A 20773-nucleotide genomic window follows, 5' to 3' on the forward strand; every position below is an offset into this window, starting at 1 on the left:
CTTTTTAACATGTATGGTTCTCCCATTTTTTTTGAAGTTATACTTCTTTACGACCGAGGGTGAAATTTTATACTTGCCTGGCGCATGCGCAGACAAACAGTATGTAGTTCGTTGCTAATCTTTCAAATTATGTATGTATCAGCGCAAATAAGTCATTAAAAGAATATATTAGTGTTCTTAGTAAATGTATTATTTATTATAATTTTTGTGTCTTTGGATTTGTCTTCCTCGGGCGTAAGATAATAAAATATCTATTTTTATACTTCACTTTGATCTATTTGTCACCGTGATGTGTAATTATATCCGACACGTCAATAGCACGGGGCTTGATATCTCGGTTGTAATAGCATTGGACCAGAGATCGAGAGATGGCGGGTTCAAATCCCGGACGATTCGATTCATATTCATTTTTTTTATTTATTTTTTTTTATTTTTGGTATTGTTAAGTTTTGGTTAATTTTTGGTAATTATTGTTAATTTTTGGTATTGTAACTGTTAAGTATATTTATTTCGTTGAAATTATATAATAGAAGTATAACTTCTTACGTGCGTACAAAGTACACACACATTCTTTTTTTTCATATACAATTGACCCAGTGCGAACAAAACGATGCATTAATTTTTCAAAAGTTCTTATGTTTGACTTCCTCTGTTCAGGATATCGCTAATGATAATATATTCTGGATGCAAGTAGGCGATTTCTCGAACTTGCTCCTGATACCCAGACCACAGACAGATAAGAAAGGTATTAATATGAAAACTGTATTTTTTTCAAACCCTACTGCTTTACCTTTGTTAACTGATATAAGTGGTCTTTTACTTATTAGTAATTGATCGTCAAAAGTGACAGTTATGAATGTTATACTAAAAGGTTCTTGGCGTGTTGATGTAACACCTTTTATAATTCAGCATCTCATTCAAGCCTGGAGGAGATCATTGGCTACATTTCTTCTAAATAACTTTTTTTGGATATTCTGTATTATAGTGAAATTATCGACCACACTAAGAATTTTCACAATTTTCAATTTATTCCTTCACTCAACTGTTCTCTCCAGTTCTTTCTGTTTTGCCAGTCCCCTTCCCGCAGATTTCTTCTTTCCATTACTTCGTTCACTTCATCTCTGAAAGATCTTCGGGGTCTGTCTCTCTCTTTTTTCTTCCTATCGGGCTCCACTCTGTTATTCTGTTTATCCAACATTTGCTGTCTGCTCTTCTGACATGTCCGTACTGGGTTATTCTCTTCTGTTCTATGTAGTCTATTACATCTAAGTTCATTCCCATTATTTTCTTAATCTCTGTTTTTTATTTTATCTCTTCTTATTATTCTGCAGCTTCTCCTTAGGAATTCCATGTCTGTTGCTCTCATTTTGTTTTAGTTTTCTTATTTATTATCCAATTTTCACACCCATAAGTGAGAATACTTCTTGTCGTTATCTGCCAATGTCGCACTAAAATCTCACCCTGTATACAGATTAGCTGAAAGTGTTTCCATGCATATTATTATAATCGAAGGAATTGATTTGGACCGGTTGCTTTGTTTCCAGCCAATTAAGTCCAAAAGAGAGGTGAATTGCATGCCAATTTTGTACTGCAATGCTCTGCTACTAACTACGTAAAAAGGTTTGTAAAACTATAATAAAACAGGATAAAGTAATAAAAACTAGTTTTGAAAACAAACTAAAATCCAATTTGAAACTTACTTTCTTCACATGCTGTATATATTGTTCCAGGAAGTTTGGGATGAGGTTCAGCTGTTTTAGCAGCAACGACTACGTTGGCACCATCTTTCGCTGCCTTTAGAGCAATCGCTTTACCAATTCCTCTACTTCCTCCAGTTACGAATATTGTAAGGCCAGCAAGTTTTCTGAAAAGATAATTATAATTTAAAAATATTTTACCACAAAGTTTCAAAATAATATTATTAATTTATATTCCAGGAGTATTTCTAGTCTTTCTCTTTTTTTTTGCATTTTGCTCTTACTTCCTTACAGAATCATAGCGTTTTTATGAGAAAAAAAAAATAAATTGAAAGATCAAATAGTTTAGATATATGTAGGTATAGACTATCTCACAAATACCTTCTTGAACTTTAGAAGTTTTCAGACACCAAATTAAACGTCAATTTGATATCTATGATCTCAAGTATGTGTTATGTTAGTTAGGATCTCATAAATTATGAAAGTATAAATGTTCAAAGTTTATATATTAATAAACTTATTAGGATAATATTTGTAAATAAACTAAAAGTACGAAATAATTGAATATAGCATCACATGAAATTCAAAAACAATTTTGTAAGAGCAGCCTATACTATTCTTGAGGTGAATACGATAGTTTGAAAAAACTCTTCTGAATTGCACTTTCCTTAGTCTGACACTAATCTGATAGCACTAGTTTCATGGTAAGATTCTGGACTGCAGATAAAGTCATTGGGTCTGAATGGAATGAAAGGTCTGGATATAATTTATTCAATAGTTCTCTTCTTCTCCGTTTGGCATCATAACACTGGATGGATCTTTGCCTGACTGGCTATGTCCTTCGATTTAGATCTTTCCTGTGCCCCTCTCCCCCTTGTCTTATGTTCATGGTTTTCAGGTCGTCTTCCATTGTAATATTTTCTTTGTTGTTTTGTTTTTCCATCTTTAGTCTCTGGGCATGTACCAGCCATGATAATTTTTGACTTTTCACAAATCTTACAATATCATATACCCCCCTCTGTGGCTCAGTGGTAAGAGCGCCTACCTTTGGATCGAAAAGTTCAAATGGTCGTGAATTTGAATCTCACCCGGGTCAGAAATTTTTCGTTTATTATAAATTAATAAATGAAGATAGTTTCTGTCCATGTGGGATCGGTACTCACCGGAGGGACCGCAGATGTTCGGATACAATTAGCATATCTTTGCAAAGACAATGATGTCGACTTTGCAAAGTAACAAGACACTTATTCACCACACGCACACACTACATATTACTCCCCTAAGTTAGTGATAAGTTATAGTATAAAAAATCATGAAATTCACTGGCCAGTTCGTTGTGAATATAGTTTATCAAATCATAGATTCTCCTACGATTCTTTCTTTTATAAATTTTAATGTACCAGACCAAAGATGTAGACACACTTTATTTAAAATAACTCCAGAATATGCAAACTCCCCCATGGCAAACTGCTTAATGGCAATGAACGATTTTATCCTGAGTGAAGACCTTGACCTATGTAATATGAAAAAGAGTACTATGTTACATAAACTGTGATACCCTTATTTATTGTTTTAACGTGTATTTGTTTTATTGTATTGTATAAATTATTGTATGTTCTTATTGACTTGTATTGACCAACTGTGCATTTATAATTGGCATCATTGCTGTAAATGTGCAGTATAAATAAATAAATAAATTTCTCGTGTGCACAACCCTTCCTATCGTGTTAATTATTAACTTTAAAACCAGACCAAATTAAATCTTAGAAGCAGTTCTCCTAATAATTCAATGTTTTGTTTATATCGAAGGACGGGACATACGGGTGTGGTCCTAAAATATTCACCTATGTCTAATTAGGCAAAAGAAAATAATTAAACCCTTTTTGCCACGGTAGGGTGAGATTCAATAAAAACTCACACCAACTTTCTTGAAGTGATTTCCAGTGAAGAATCATATCAACAATCACATTTTGTATTGCAGATATTTCGTTTTCTTAAAAAAATGATGACACATAGGAAATGTAAACATTTTTCCTTGGATTTGAGAACATAAAGAACCATCTTTTTTTTTTTGAGGGAGTTTATTTTCTCCTTGGCTGTGAAGGGTGTTGTGTTTACTCCCTGAAGACCCATGTTCAGTGCTGAGTCTGTCAAAAATGTCAGCTAGATACGCCAATCTTGACAACCATTCTTCATCACAGGACCAAAACAATAAAACTTCTGATGTCAGTTCGAAGAGACTGGTGAACATTTTCCCTCGAGATAACCATCTTACTTCTATATCCCTTTCAGGCCTGAATTTTTTTTGAGTGAAAATGAAGTTTCCCTTTGAATAAATACGATATACGGTATCTAAAAAAGTGTAAAAAATGCAGAAAAAAAAATTCATTGTTTGAATCTGTCACAAATGACATGTCACGTTCGTGCGCTCTGGGCTTATGTTCTATGAATGCAGGATCGTAAGTGTATGAAAAAATTCATTTTTATTAAACGTAAAACACCATTAGGGCCAAATAAACATTATTTTTATAATTGTTTAATATGCTATTACATACTAACTAAAATAGAACAAACATTTTTTGCTGAAATGTCATGTCTTTCCATTGCCTCTTTGCTGAAGAAGAGCTCGTTGAAGGAACAGGTTCTTCATTCAATACAGGTTCTTCTTCTAATACAGTTTCTTCAATATCCTTGTCATCAGTGTTATTTTTAAACATTTCAACGTCAAAAGCAACATCATTTTCGCCATCTAAATCTTCTATTTCGGACTAGTTACCATCATTTCACACCTCTAGAGCCAAATCGTGGGTGAGAGGCACACCTGTAATAATTAGAAAAACTACTTTTATCATTAAAATGTAGAAAAATTAATAAAAAGTCACACCAATAAATATTTAGTATTTTAATTTCCTGCTTTGAAAATTGAATGTGTGACGGCAACTCACTATCGTGATATTCAAATTTTACGGGACAAGATCTCTACAAACAAACCAAAAATTTCTTAAATTTTGTTTATAATCTTGAAGTTGAAACTTTATCTATACCACAACCCCGTTAAAATAACATAAACACTTATAAAAAACAAGATATCTTTTACTTACCTTTATCGGTTTTGTCGTCAAAATACACAGCCTTCTTTAAAGGGTATTCTATTGCAAACTAAGCAGGAATTCGTTAAATAATTTCAGTTACTCTGATAATACACGATAGACACAACATATTGATATCATCTTTCCTAGTAAAAATATGTTTATTTTGATTTTGATACCCACATAAACATGAGCTCACGATCGTGTCAGCCGGTGACGAAAGGGATATGCAACAGAAGAGTTTTGAACTTGCCACTGATATCTTCACACATCAAGGAGAATAATCTTGAATTAAGAGCCTTTATAAAGTATGTGATAAAACGGATATCATAGTTTCTGGCACACTTTTAGCAGATTATTCTTCTCGATGTAGACCCAATATGTACTTCGGCATTCAGAAGCAACTTTCTTTATGTTTGCTGCTAGTCCTGTCAATTTTCCTGACATAGCTGTTGCTCCATCTGAATATTAACTAATATACTTTGACGCAGGAACGCCTAATTTGAGCACTTACTCATTTATTGTATTAAAAATAAGTTCCGCTGTAGTGTCTGATTTAAGTGGTTTGCCGAACAAAAACTCTTCTATAACTTCTTCATAAAAATAAAATCGTACAAACACGAGTAGTGCCCTGGCACTTCCGTAGATAGAGGCCCAGCATAATCGCTTGTTTCGGTCAGGCGACACGTACCACCTATTGGGAACTCCTGATGTAGGGTTTTCCTTTATTTAAAGGTACTTTTATCTGGCAATTTTTACTAGAATCAACCCATCCTTTGCATACTGTATCATGAGTATCAAACCATGTTTCATCCAGATATGTGATAGATTTGTTTTCTCACCTATACTTCCTAATTTCCGAGACATTCTCTGATTTTTGTCTATCTTACAATACTTGCAACTCATTTTAGAAATGACTTTACCTCTAATACTCAGAAGTAGTTTTTTTGGGAAAATGTTACTGGGTTGGTTGTGTGGCTTGTCTACCAAAATCAACAGAATTTTAAAACTTAAGACCATAAGTAATGTATGAAATCTTAGAATATGTGAACTTTGGACAAAAGCATACAAGAACTAGAAAGACATAGGTATAGTGTTTAAAACTATTTTTTGAAAATGTAGGTAATATTATTCTACTTTTCTCTGAAATAGGATATTAAATTAACAACAACAAAACAGGAATGAAGTAAAACAAAGAAATTGCATACAATAATACAAATGTAATGCATAAAATTAGGTAGATTCTGAAATTTAGGTCATAGCTTTCTGTTGAATAATTCCTACAATAATTTTGATTTTTAAATTTTTTTAAAAAATTGTAAGACTTTCTTGACAAATAAGAACTTTGAACAAGGGTACAATAATATAAAACTTGGTGAACAATAATATTTAAAGGGAAGATAAATATAATGGTTAATAACATTAAGTATTACAGAAATATGTATACAATTTTGAACTAAAAAATGTCAAAATTGGACGAAAAGTATATTTAATACTTATATTCTAATTAAATATCCATTCAAAAATGCCAAGTTTACGAGAATAGTTTAAATTTCTAATCCCAACCTACATATTAAATTGTTCTACTTACCCCGAATTAATCATAATTTCTTTATTTAATTAACAATCTTTATAAAAATTAAAAGGAGTAGTGCTTTTTAAGTTGTTCGGCTCCAAACTGATCAATTTAAATAAAGTAGAGTAAAAATAAATAGGTCTAAAGTCTAAGGTTCAATTTTGCTTTTATTTGTTGTGTTGTTCAAGTTGTTGTTTAAAATATTTATGACAAATGGCAGTGACAGTACCAGCTGTATCGAGGCATTTTTTGGCGAGGTATAAAACACGTAATGACAGCGCAATACAAAACAGGACCGTCTTCATAATTTTACAACTTACTACATAATATTTATATGCTTTTTAGACTTTAGATTTATTTTTATATGTAGAAATGTATTATTATCAAAGTAGGAAGCCTGGCAAAAATTTTGTTTTTGAATACCAAATAATACCTATTATAAATTGTAGCTCGAGAACACCTGTTGAATATAAGACAGATAATCGAAAAATCTAGGGAATTCAATATTCCACTGTACTTATGCTTTATAGATTATCGTAAGGCGTTCGACAGGGTCAAGTGGAGACACTTATGGCAAATACTAAAAGAAGTAGGCGTACCCGTACCCCAACACCTTATTTACTGAACTATACGAACACACTACTGGATCAGTTAAAGTGCTAGACACACTTTCAAACGAATTTCATCCAGAACAGGGTGTCAGACAGGGATGTATACTATCTCCACAATTATTCAATATATATGGAGAGCATATTATGAGAAGAGCACTTGAAGGATGGGAAAAAGGCATCTCAATAAATGGTCATAAAATAAACAACCTACGTACCCTGAAGAGGCTTAAGCCTAAACGGGGAATAAATAACATGTCTTGATTGATTGACAACCTACGTTTCGCAGATGACACAGCCCTTCTTGCAAATAGTCAAGCAGAGCTGATTGATCTTATACGACTGGTTGAAAACGAAAGTCAAATATTTGGTATGCAATTAAACATATCAAAGACAAAGATCATTATAGTGGATAGACTACATAACAGTCACACATATAACCACAATTGATCGGTTTGAGGTTGTGAGCTCATACTTATATCTGGGTTCATTAATCACAAACACAGGGTCACTACAGGAAGAAATAAAACGTAGATGTGATTTAGCAAAAGTCGCCACAGCAAAAATGACCACAATATGGAAGGACTGTCAAATTTCAAGAGCGTTAAAGATGAGGTTGATCAACTGCTTAATATTCCCAATACTGATTTACGGATGTGAATCTTGGACCCTGAGAAATTCGGAAAGAAGAAAGATAGACGCCACTGAAATGTTCTGTTGGAGACGAATGCTACGAATTCCTTGGACCGACCATAGAACAAATAATTCAATTTTAAGAGAGCTGAAAGTTAGCCAACGGCTCTCCAGTAAAGTCCATCTCCAACAATTAAAATACTTTGGACATGTTATGAGAGCCAACACAGAAAACATGGAAAGACTCATTATACAAGGAAAGGTGGAAGGCCGAAGATCACGAGGAAGATCCCCAACAAGATGGATCGATCAAATTACAGGAATATGCAAAAGACCTATGCATGAGTTAAAAGAAATGACCAGAGACAGAGATCTTTGGAGGCAGACAATACACGACATCACGTCGATCACTACACTTCCTCCGGGGGGTCAGGATTGAAGAGAGAGAGAGAGAGAGAGAGAGAGAGAGAGAGAGAGAGAGAGAGAGAGAGAGAGAGAGATGCGAAATTTATCTTTTTTTATTTTCTTTTCTCACAATTTACATTTTTCCTTTGATTGATTCCCAGATTGATTTATAAACGTATGCCTGTAAATGCTTCGTTTCCGAGATAGCATTTTTTCTTATAAACTGACTGTTTATTTATTGCTCTAAAACCGGTTAAGATATTCAAATGAAATTTGGTGGGAATTAAGAGGTAGGTAGTTATTGCGCATTTTTTGATATACAATTAAAATTTTACATTTGCCATTGGACCGACAAAACTTAAAATTTTGGCTTAACAGTTATTTTGGACCGACAAAAATAAGCTGTGAAGCCACTGAATCCACCCAACTGCCATCATAGTCGGAGTTTTGTAAATGTTAAATATTTACGTCAAGACTCGTAGATTTTAAGATTGTTCGTTTTCGAAGATTCTATTTGAAATTTAAATAGTACCTAATTTTATTTGACATACAATAATAAACACAGATAATTTAAAAAGATTCAAATTTATTTCTTAAATATAAAAACATTTTAACAATAATTAATAATTTCTAAACAACTGCTCTACATATGTGACTAATTCTGTGATATGGACCTGCTCCTGAAAAAAAAGACATCAATTTATTATAAAAGAAACATCTACAATTCATAAGCGTAGCAAATCAACGTTTCTGAGGGGAGAGGGATTTAGAAAGAATCTCCAAAAGTAGAGTCCGTGACCGCGACTACATTACAAATTTGATAAGTGCTTAAGTTTGAATCAAGATAAAACGTTCATTAGGGGTCTGATTCTACTGTCAGGTAGAAAAATACTAGATTTGAAAGCCGCCACATTGGATATGCCCCTTGTTGACAGCCGACGTGTTGGATTATCTACGTGAATCAGTGACCGTTTTTGGCACAACTTCTCTAAACTTTGCTGGGAGTGCCTTGTGATATGCCCAATGACAAAGTTCATTTGATCTGCTTCTTTTTTACATTAAACTTTTTCTATTCTTGTTCTCATGATCATTTTTCAGTGCGTCACAGTTTTTCGATTTCTCTCTAATGCATTAAGTTAGATGAGACGGAAAAAGCGGTAGCTCCGTGATTAAACACAAAAATAATGCAGCATTACAATGGTTATATACATAAGATGTCTATTCCTAACCTACGTTTGATTCGTTGATATTTAGAATGCGCGTTTTTTCTAGCCAATCAAATACACATATTACGAACATTTGACGAAAACTTCGTTCATTTTGGCCATTTTTTAGAAGTGTCAAAGAGTCAAGTGACGGTTATTATTCAGGTCAGTATTTTGTGTACCTGTCATTTTGAAATTTCGAATTCGACTTCACTTGTGTTTCACAACGTCTTTGTGCATTATTTTGTGTTTTGGTTTAGAATTTAGTTCGTTAAAAGTTAGTCATTGACGTGAGGAGACTAGAGACATTCGAGATGTACCGAAGAGTGCTAAATATCTCATGAGTAGATATAATAGCCAACGTGGAGGTAATGAGACTTACGCATAAGGAACGAGAACTAACAAATAAGAAGAAAACTGAGATATATGGGACATGTGATGAGAGATGTATATCTAATACTCCAGGTCATTATGCAAGAAAAAGATCCATAGTAAGGAGACGTAACTCATGGCTGAAGAACCTTAGGAACTGGTTTGGATGTAATAACAGTGAATTATTTAGAGCCGCTGTTTCAGAAATAAAGATCTCTCTGATGATTGCTAACTTTTGAAGCGGAGACAGCACCTAGAGAAGAAGATAAAAACACAGTTTATGGATAGTTTTGTGTCATTTTTTAATGTTTCCATATTTATAAATTTAATTAACAATATTGTTTACTTTTTAATTCTATTCCCCTTTATAAAAAATACCTACATGTTAACATATTGTGTAAAAATCAAATCTACTAAATTACTAATTCCACAAGCTTTTCACCTATGGCTAAGTACGATTGTGGCATCTGTCAGATTCGTCAATAATTACATGAAATAAGTCTCGACACAGCCAATACAGTATATGACGTCATAATTAATGACGCACTGAAAAATGATCATGAGAACAAGAATAGTACAATTTGGCGTAAGACTGGTAGCAATAGAGCTAAAGATACCATATTCTTCAGTAATGTTCAACAATATTTCCATGATATCCTCAGTGTTGCTAAACTAATTTCGGAAAGAGCCCTTTCCCTGCCCCAGCAAGGGAAACTCTGCTAGGACTCCATAGTTCTAAAGGGTTGCTATAAATCTAAAGGATTAGAGCGATTCTAGTGGGGGCTCCCATGATCCCCATCTACACCCATACGACATTACTATTTTTTCATAATTATCTTGGATCCTCTAAACACTATGTCCACTGTAGCAATAGGGGTTTTCAACAACGGTCATTTGTTTCGAGCTTCTGGCATATGTTGTATAATCTGTATATTCGTATACACAAATTATACAACATATGACAGGAGCTTGAAACAAATGACAATCGATGACAAGCGCTATAAAAATAACTACCAAATGTACTTTTCCAATATAATTATTATTTATAAAATACATAAATTAATAACTTTACCTTTAATGTTGTATCACGGCTTCTCAAATTAGCTACACCATCATTTAGGGTCCTTTCATTTAGAACAACAGTGTATGGGATTCCCAACTGATCATATTGCTTATACTGGGCTTCTAAAGTATTTCTAGAGGAACTTGGAAGATATAAAGTTGAAACATGGTTTTCTCTAAGTTGCTTGCACAGATATAATGCTAAATCTTCAAGTTCTTTTGTAATAGCTTGTGCTAAAAAATAATAATAATACTGAAATCTTCGTTAATTCAATATTCTGAAGAAAAGTGTAATAATGGAGGGTCGACGAAGGATTATAATCGATTTGATAACCCAAGAAGAAATACTTCAAACAATAAAAATAAACGAAACATTACTGTACCTATAAGTTTATACAGGGTGTCAATTTGAAAATTGTAAATAATATGAATAACTAAAAAAAAGCTTTAATTTTTTTGTCGCTTTTTGTCTTCTCTGTGTCAGGTGGTGTTTCTGCCGCGTATGTCATTATTGGTCTGATTACTGTTTTGTAAATTCTGCCTTTTATTTCTTTTCCGATATTCTATTTCTCCATATTATTTCATTCATTAAGGTCCACGAAACATAAATATGCCGGTTTGTTGTATTCTAATGATTTCTCTTGAACTTGCCTCATTATAAATATTGCGTTGGTGCATGATCTTCCTGACCTAAAACCTTTTTGTTCTACTGCTAATGTTATAATTTCTTTCAGCTTGTTTGTTATCACTTTGGTTGTTAATTTTAATCAGTGGCGGCTCGTGGCTTTAGAGACAGGGTCGGCAAGGATTTTTGTCTCTTCAGATAGGTATACCATATAATTAAAAGGCTTCAACTTTCATAGATTTTTGTTTTTTTTAACAACTTGAAAAACTTTAAAAATTTACAATATCAATTAAACGACGTAAAACTACTAATTTCATCCCGTGCGCACTTATAAGGTACCTATTTTACGTTCTGCTGGCGTCTGCCGATCATCACCGATCAGTAGATTGATATTTTCCGGACTTGCCATTCAAGTGAATACGGGTAAAATGTATAATTGGTTGCCTATCGACCAATATTCCGTAGATTCTTAACATGTAAATCGTCAATCTGAAGTCGGTTTGTCGAAACGGGTCTATTGACACATTCGCAATCGGATGCTTGGCTGGGATCATTTGAAAAGTGTCTTTTTGCACGCAGGGATCACTTCACGCTCGGATTGGTCGAATTATTTTAAAAACCATAAATAAAATTTAGTTTGTGTTATCTCACAGATATTTTTGCTATTTCACAGAAACAAATAATATCATCAAGTCTGATTAAATTACCTAAATATTTAAAAAAAATCTATAATGTGTCTACAAATGTGTGGGACGGCACTGCCGACCCTGACCGGCTGTCACTGATTTTAATGTGTTTAATAAATTAATTACGCTGTCCGATTTGTCTCCCTTTTGCTTGATCTCCATTCTTATGGCATTCTGTTTTGTTCTATTATTTTTTGGATTAGTTTTAATGGTTGTTTGGTCAGTTCTTGTCCTTCGCACTTTAGGATTTCATATTATAAACTCATATATAGGTACCTAATAATTATAAAATTCTAAAAAAAACCTGATAAATATAATACTTACAACTGCCTGTCATTGCAAAACTGAGTTTGAATGGGGCTAGCTTCCTATGGAAATGGAACATTGGTCTAACCTTATCCTGAAAGACTGGTTCTTGATAAGCATCACAAATGGTATTTAAAAATATTGTAGGTAGATTTATCTGGCTTGTAATTGTATGAGCTGTTACAAATTTTCGTTCTTTAAACTAAAATATTAAGGTATCATAGTATAGTATACAGAACTCTTGTTAGTTTTAAAATATTTAATTGTAATCTATTCTATCAAATAAATAAAAAAATATTGTAAGCAGTAAAAACATGCTGCGGTACCACCAAGACACCTGCAGGTAAAAGAGAAAGCCAAAACACATGGCAAGACTAATCAAGAGAAGACACAAGAAAGGGAAGAAATCACCACAAAGTGGCAGGAAGAGTGGGTAAGCGAACGGATGGCTGGATGGACAAGGACTTTAAGCCCAGTCGGGGAGAGCATAATTCCTTACAGGACACAAGTCATTTGGAGCTTACCTTGAGAGGATATGCAAGGCAATAGACGGTAGCTGAGTGGATTGTGGCGTAAGCGACACAGCCGAAGGTTCAACGTTGGAAGAACGAAGCTATATGTAGAGTAGGCATCTTAGAAGCACACAATTTTATGATCGTAAGGACAAGGGGAGAAAGTGAGTTTAAGGAAGTGCTAGAGGCGGTGACAAAAATCGTTAAAAGAAAAAAAAATATAGAAAGAGAGAGACAACAGAGGTAAACATAGGCAACGTCAGCAACAGAGAGGAAAACAAAAGAGAAGACAAAGGGTGGCTGTGCGCACAAGAGAACGGTCTGGAAAGATGTGCCACGCGCGTAAGACGAGAGTGGTTTTAGTTGATAGGCATTGTACAATGTACCACGGATGCATCCGGACCGGATGCAAAAAGGGGAGTTGCGTTTGGATCTACTCTGTTTACTCTGAATCCAACACATGTCAGGTATGATTTGCCTTGTATGGTCTTTAGAAGATTTCCACTCTCACACAAAAAAAGACAGTAAAAACATGATAAAATCTTAAAGCAAATATATGCAGTTTGGTTGTTTTGATATAAAGCTTGTCATAAAATAATTTTTTACTCACTGCATCAAATTTAGATTAGACCTTAAAAAGATTTACTCACCTCTAGTTGCTGATTGGTAAAATTTTTATCTTCTCTGTTAAGAGTAATAGTTTCCAAGAGCTGTGTTCCCCAGGAATATTTTGCGGTGATGTCTACAGTTTGTATTGTGTTTTCCACATTTTTAATATCACTCAGTAAATATCTTCCAGGGGCAGCTGAAAACTATTTATTATTAATATCAAAGCTGCTAGGAGTATGTGTACTTTCTATCCAAAGTCAATTGAAAATTGAAATTTTATGATGAGGTTCAAATATATTAATTAACAAATCCATTTTACTACAGAATGCGATGTACGCAACATAACCAAGCTATTACAAGATATCCTCGTATTACCGTTGTAAAAGAGATCTGTTAAATAATATATTTAATCCTCCTCGTGAAATTTCTATTTTCAATTGACTTTGGATAAACAGTATTGTTGTGAAAACAATAGTTAAATTAATTCGCTTTTATAAAAATATCGCTCTTAAATTTGTTGGGACAATCTGTACCATTTGCTAGTGAGATTTAAGAATTTTGTTTTTAAGTGTTGTGTTAAGCAGAAAAGATAAAGCGGACATATGGTTTTGCTGTTTAGCTTCTTCGGTGGTCGCAAGGGTAGAAACATGTGTGGACGGATACGCTCTTGTGACATTCTTACCCTTAGCAAAATATTATGCAGTTTTAGAATAAAAACAGTAGTCTCTCGCCAGCCTCTCACAGGCGAAGTGTTAGTGAATTTCGCCATGAAAATACGTTCTCTGCAATAATTAGATTAAATACTGTTACTCTTTCTCTTTCGCTATTAAGACAATAATTTATCGTTAATTCCGCATATTTGTTAAACTCGTTGTTAATAAATGTTTTATTCGCTTAACACCTTTATTTCTAGTTTGCACAATCCTTTATATCGTGTTTATTAGTAACTATAAAACCTGACCAAATAATTCTCAGAACCATTCGCCCTAAAAGTTCACTAGTTTGTTAATATCGAAGGATTCTCTGCTTGGGACATACGGGTGTGGTCCTAAAATATTCACCTATGTCCAATTGGGCAAAAGGTAATAATTAAACAAAATAAAATCAATGGGAAAATCCCAATAGTTGGCTGTATACCATAGTTTAAAAAACTCATACAGAAGTAAAAACTTCAACTTCTATTATTCTGGTATAAAATCGTTTATTAAAAAACTATCTAAAAAGTCATCCAAATGGATTGCAAAACGTTTTTGTTCTAATTCAGAACATCTTCAGTGCATTCTGTTGAGTAGTTTGAAACTAGCACACTATTTAAAGTGGTAACCCCATAAAATATGGTTTAAATATCTTATTTTAATAGAATATGGTGACTACCAGTCGATGTTGTTAGATATAATAGAATACATGCTCAAAGGGCAACATGGTCCCTGCTCGAAAATGCTAGGTACTTGCCAGTTCAATGGGCAACGGACCAACTCCGACTATGTAATATGTAATTTGTTTACCAATGGTATAGTTATTCCATGTAGAGAAATATAGCAGTATTATTGATTAATATTGATTTTAAGGTTCCCATTTTTAAGAATTGTTTTTGTCTTTTTATTCATTCATGTATACTTATTGTATTTTATTCAAAATAATGACAAATTAAATAATTTATCTATTGAGAACATTGAAACCAGTACGATAATGTGAATTCTGCTTGAAGATTGCCTCAAATTTAGAGAAAAGAGCCCACGTTTTGTCTTTAAAAATTGAAATCGCAAGCTTAAAAGAAGCCCTAGCCAAAATAAATTTTGATGATTTCATACCCCTCAACATATCACAAGTTACAGTATTCTTATGGAACAACAAGAAATTATCCAATAGCAGAGAGAACACTTACAAAAAATTTAACAGTCTTGGAAGAAAACTATTATATTTAGATGGAATTTGGGTTCAAAAGGTCTTCTTCTTCTCATATTTTATGGTTCTTATTTTTCTTGGGGAAAAAGTATTCATGCAATGTAATTTAAACTTGGTACAAACATTCCTCTTATAAGGAAGAGCTCTATTGCATTTTACGCCAATATGTTTTCTTCTTGATGCTTTTTCTTTTAAAGGAAAAATTCTGGTCTTGAAACTTAGTTCATTAAGATCTTTTAATACGTTTCATAAGTACTTTTCTTGAAGGAAAAAAGAAAAACACAGATTTAAAAATTGTGATTTTCATGTTCATTTTCCTCAAGGATCATTTAACTGACTAAACCAAGAACTGTGAGTAAAGCCAGCCACTCACAATACTGCGGTGTCGTTCGACAAACTCGTCGATGATATCAATTCTGTAGTACTGCAGCATAGAAACCAGTTTCTCTGTGGTAAAATTGTAACGATTTTGTTGGATGCACGGTCACACACGATCAAAATTTTTGTTAATTAGTCGAACTTGACAAAATTGAACGATGCCGCAGTATCGTGAGTGGCCGGCTTAAAGATGTACATTTTATTGTTGATATTGATAATACTAAATAAGCAGATAGGATAGCAAATTAAAGAACCATTTTCATTAAAATGTTATACTTACTTTCCTAAACCATATCCTTCTTTGCTTCTGCCACTGGTGGAACATTTGGGTAGAATCACTTGGTGATACAAATATAGTAAACTTCAGAAACACATCCTCTTCATGTCGAAGTAGATTTTCAAAACTTACCTTTTCTCCTTTGCTTGCATTTTTGTAATACTCAACAATTTCATCAGTTGTAAAAGATTTCTTTTGCTTGTTGACATCTGTGATACCAAACGGCAATTTACTTGAACAAAGAATTTTGACAAAGTTGTAGGTATTATCAATATCCCCCTCATTTGGACATACTGTAAGTTCTTTATTTATCAGAGTGTGATACAACCATTCCGTGTTTATATTTTGACATAAGAGTAGACCCAGCGGTCCAATTTTGAACTGGTCAATGTTATAGTTAGGTAAAACAGTCTTTTTTAAAAAACCACCATTTGTTGCAAGGTCAAGAGTCCTTTTTAACATCTTTTGTGTCGTGTAGTAAGTTTTCTCTGGATTCTAAAGGTATATTTCCTGGAGGTGCTACAAAATACTCGTCTTCAACTAAAACTGCTCCCTTTAATACAACCTCTCGACAGTTCCCATCGGTTACAATATCTTCTCTTACTTGTAAAGGTCTGAAAATAAATTTGACAATACAGATATGTAGGGTTCATGTAATTATGCATTTATAGTATAGTCGAAATGACAATCAGTGGGAATGCGCATTTTATAAATGAAACTCGATAGATTTAAGACATTCCAGAAGTAGCTGCAGATAAGATGTATTAACAGCCGATTAATCATTCTCAATTAGCCGAGGGATATTAGTACAATTAAAATAATTAGACGATAACTGGACGATAATAATTACGCAAAGAGAAATTTAACTGTTTTTCTACTTTAACTACAAAAAAAGTAAGTTTATCAGCAGAACCGAATTCAAAATTATTTTGCACATCATATTTGAAACATTATTTGGTTAAAACATCTAATTTTTGCTGGTAAAAAAGATATATTAATTCGTCTGGACTAAGCTACAGATATGTTTATCTTAGAAGGGAAATATTAACATCAACTTGTTGTCAAACTGAATGTTGTTATATTCGGTGTAAATTTTCCAATCAGTTGCCACACTGACTATAAATAGTATCTTCTTAAGAGAACCAATAATATTAAACTCGATCAGTGTTATTATTAGAGGTGTGAAATTTCATAAACAAGGGATCAGGGATCTACCTGCTTTATGGAATGATTCATTGTTTAAGCTGATTATGAATGAATCTCTTAGCAAGATGGCAGTACCGTTGAACCAGCTTATTAGATTACCAGTTATAGGAATATCCCGGTTATGAGAATACTTTTGCTTAGCACGAAGGCTATTCCAATAAGCGGTCTTGACTATACTATAAATGATATTATATAATATTTAAAGCAGAATTTATAATAGTTACTAATAATAAAATACACTTACAAATCCTCTAATGGAGTAATGAGTGGTTCCACATTTGATGTATCAACTTGAAGGATTTGATCTGCAAACTCTAATTGTGCTTCAACAGTTTCGATTGCTTTTTTGCTTTCGCAATCGACTAGGGATAATCTTTCGAGTAAAGCTATGGTATTGGCATCAATTTTCGTCTTTGGTGGCAATTTTGTCAAATCAATCTTTGATTTTATTCTTTTTGTGGGAATAATTCGTTTAATTTCTTTTGTTAGTATTTTAGGTTGTTCTACTACCGTACAAAAATACCTACTTCTATTTAAAGTAAGGTACACGAGTCTATTCATTATATTTTTTTATATAAAAGGAATAAAAAAACCTGATTCAAAACAGGATCATCTTTGTTTTTAAAAATCTTTTTATTTGGTTATGTAATTCTTCTGTTTTAATATTAAAGTTGTATACGGATAAACGAGGATCAACAGCTACCATATAAATAAAAATATTACTATAATTTTATTTTATAATAATTGGAACAACAAGAAACATTTATTACCGGTTGGTATGCTCTATAAATCAAATAATTATCTTTGCTCCTCATATTGGGCTAAATCTTGGAGATTATCCAACTTATCGAATTCGGCAACTTACAATACCGGTACAATACAGAGTAAAATTTAAATCAAATTTTTACTGGATGTGTTCCAAAGTTTTTAGGTCTACGTGAACGTGAGCTAGTATTTAGGACTGCGTGAGCTAATTTTTAAGGCTAAATGACGAGTTTAGGTCTACATGAGCTAGGCGGGGTAAGCACTACAGGCCGGGAGAGCACCCGGACCCAACAGAGTTCTACCAGAAATTATAAAGGTAATCATAGAGGAAAAGGCAACACAATGGGCAAGATCTTCAAAATGAGGACTTACTCGCAAAACGAAGTCATAGAGAAAAGGAGCTTGCCCGAACGCCAATATGGATTTATAGAATGGGCCAATCAGTAGGATGACGGAATAAACTGCCACATACAGAAGCATGTGGCTCCTGGCCTGCTTTCTGGACATATAAAATGCCTTCAGTTGCGCGAGTTGGGGAGTAATATCTGATATACTGGAGAAAATGGAAGTATATACGTACAAAAAATAGTAAACGAATAGGAATACTTCTCAAGTAGACAGATTAACATAGCAGGGCAGATGTTATGCAGACATCCTTCGTTCTAGGACCGATGCTCTGGAACATGCTCTACAATTATACACTTGAGGAAGATCTACCAGTTACACAGGATATGGCTCACGCGGATGACCTGGTTGTTCTAGCAGACCGCAATAAAACAAGCTTATAAGTAACACAGCCAATGCTGCACTGGATAGGGTGAAAACGCGATTGGAAGAACGAGAATTGATAATAGCTACACAAAAAATGGGAGCCCTGATATTACAAGGACTTAAAAACAGAGATCCCATCTTTATCCTCGAGGGAGAAAGGAAAATGCCGACCAAAAGGATTAAATATTTAGGCGTGATGCTGGACATTAAGCAGATCTTTGGCCTTTGACAAAAAAGCCAAATATGACGCAAATAAGGCGGGACAGACAGCAAAACATTGGAACTAGAGAGTGGCATTATTGTTAAACTGTTCAAGAACTGTTCAAGAATCTGTGTGTTAATTTGGTTCATGAATGATTGGTTTTGTCTGAAGATGACTTGTTCCTACCTTGACATTGGTTCTTCATTGTCTGTTAATCGGTTGTTTATAATTATTATTAGTCTTAATTTATTCATAGTATTCATAAATGTAATTCCTCTCCGCAGTCTCCAGTCACTCTTTGTCACCCTTTGTCATTCTCTTTGTCACCCTTTTTTGGCGTATTTTTTTCAAGTTCCTTTTCCATTCTTTAGGGAACTTGTCCTCCCTCCAGGTCTTCCTGCAAAGTCATTTCTTTTTTACGTTGTTATGGATTGGTGTTAATTCTTAGTTTATTGACATTGGGGTTTATATTTTATGCGTCTTCTGGTAATGTTGCGACTGCACTTGAGACTCACGGAAATATTAATGCCATATTTTGATTTGTTTTTATGGCCATGTTATATCTTCACTTGTATTGCTTCTTACAATTGGTTGTGGTTGGTATCTTCTGTTATATTATAATATTATTTAAGAGAATTATTCTTATAGAGAGTTTTTTCACAGATAGATCTTATTTTTATTTAGTGGACAGACAATTCCGGTGCACAATTCTTATGTGTAAAAGAATATCTACTATAGCAAAACCGTCAATTTCCGGTAACCTGATATTACTGTCATTGAAACGTTTTTCATTTTCGAATTAACTACAATTTTTTTGAAGTTATACTTCTTTACGCGCGATATGAGTGTGAATTTTTATATGTTAAAACCTACGATCCAGGCGCATGCGCATTATAACTTTATTCTGATTGGATGTTCAAATGACATGTCAAAAATTATTCAATATGTCGGCTGTGGCAAAGCTGTGGTTTGATTATTTATGGTTGTTGCGTTTTGAAATTTGTGTCAAAAGAAACAACAAACAAAAGTTAGTAAATAGTTATACTGCCTTTTTAAATAGTTTTCATATATATTTTTGGACTTTTGGACTATTTTGGATAAGGAAAACTCATTCTAATTTGGTAAGTAGTTTTTATTATAATCATATTGTAATTATACATTTGGATTAGGTTGGAATAAATTTATTTTCTCAAGAATGGGGATTTTAGAGAGAAATCCGAAATTAGGTCCGATTTTTATTTTTAAATTATGATTTTTTGGCGTAGATTTATTTATCTAGTAGGTATGTAATGCTTTGATTTACATGCTTAATTTGATTACCAACAAAAGTTCTACCAATCTTCATCTAATATATTGTTTTCTTACTGTTTTGTTATATTTTAATATTTTCTTCCACAAAAATCAAACTACATAATTTGATTTAAATTCAGAATAACTGTCAAACAGTAAAACGTTCAGTTGCCCTATTTTTCCACATGACAAATAATGAGTAATTGGATGAGTGAGTCTAGGCTTCGATTACGAATCAAAACGTCCCCAAATTCGCGGGTTCGAATCCCGATGCAAGTTTTTATTTTTTTTTATTTTTTATGCATTTTATGATTGTAAGTATATTTATTATATAATTTTTTTTTCAGAAAATGCGTATTTAAAATTTTTGCCAACAACTATTATCGTTCAGAAATCATTTTTTCTTTGTGGCATTTTTCAATGTGTTTGTGTGCGTTTTATTCTTTTATTTTTTTAAATTTTTGGTATTGTCTGGAAAGTAGTAAGTATTAAAATTAGTTTAATATTTAAATAAAATATAAATAAACTGTTTAAAGTACATTATATCAATTTCGTTAAAATCACATAATATGTAATAGAAGTATAACTTCTTAC

The 20773-nt window shown here is 33.1% G+C and overlaps 2 protein-coding genes across 2 annotated transcripts in view; both read right to left on the bottom strand.

Annotated features, from left to right (window-relative positions):
• LOC114336381 (hydroxysteroid dehydrogenase-like protein 2) overlaps positions 1 to 6567 on the bottom strand; it is a 44479-nt gene extending 37912 nt beyond the window's left edge. The window contains exons 1-2 of the mRNA XM_028286743.2: positions 6378 to 6567; positions 1701 to 1864 (exon numbers count right to left, since the gene is read on the bottom strand). Of these exons, the coding sequence (XP_028142544.1) occupies positions 1701 to 1864; positions 6378 to 6391 (178 nt within the window). The 5' untranslated portion in view covers positions 6392 to 6567. The remainder of the gene's footprint in view (positions 1 to 1700; positions 1865 to 6377) is intronic.
• Positions 6568 to 8574: 2007 nt separating this feature from the next.
• Positions 8575 to 17674, bottom strand: LOC114336372 (DNA polymerase subunit gamma-2, mitochondrial). The gene is made up of 6 exons (XM_028286731.2): positions 17396 to 17674; positions 15949 to 16559; positions 13427 to 13588; positions 12283 to 12466; positions 10658 to 10881; positions 8575 to 8688 (listed from the first exon to the last, which is right to left on the bottom strand). The coding sequence occupies exons 2-6, from the start codon at positions 16405 to 16407 to the stop codon at positions 8629 to 8631; spliced, it is 1089 nt and encodes a 362-aa protein (XP_028142532.1). The 5' UTR covers positions 16408 to 16559; positions 17396 to 17674; the 3' UTR covers positions 8575 to 8628.
• Between the last annotated feature and the right edge of the window lie 3099 nt (positions 17675 to 20773).

The sequence above is a fragment of the Diabrotica virgifera genome, chromosome 8 (genome assembly GCF_917563875.1).
Source record: "Diabrotica virgifera virgifera chromosome 8, PGI_DIABVI_V3a".
NCBI classification, from domain to species: domain Eukaryota; kingdom Metazoa; phylum Arthropoda; class Insecta; order Coleoptera; family Chrysomelidae; genus Diabrotica; species Diabrotica virgifera.

Excerpts from the sequence above, each read along its gene's own strand:
- LOC114336372 (XM_028286731.2), bottom strand. The coding sequence starts at position 16,407 with ATGTTAAAAAGGACTCTTGACCTTGCAACAAATGGTGGTTTTTTAAAA. Across the intron at positions 10,882-12,282 it reads TTTTGCAATGACAGGCAGTT|CACAAGCTATTACAAAAGAA; the intron begins GTAAGTATTATA and ends ATTATTTTTTAG. Across the intron at positions 8,689-10,657 it reads GCCGTGATACAACATTAAAG|GAGCAGGTCCATATCACAGA; the intron begins GTAAAGTTATTA and ends CTTTTTTTTCAG.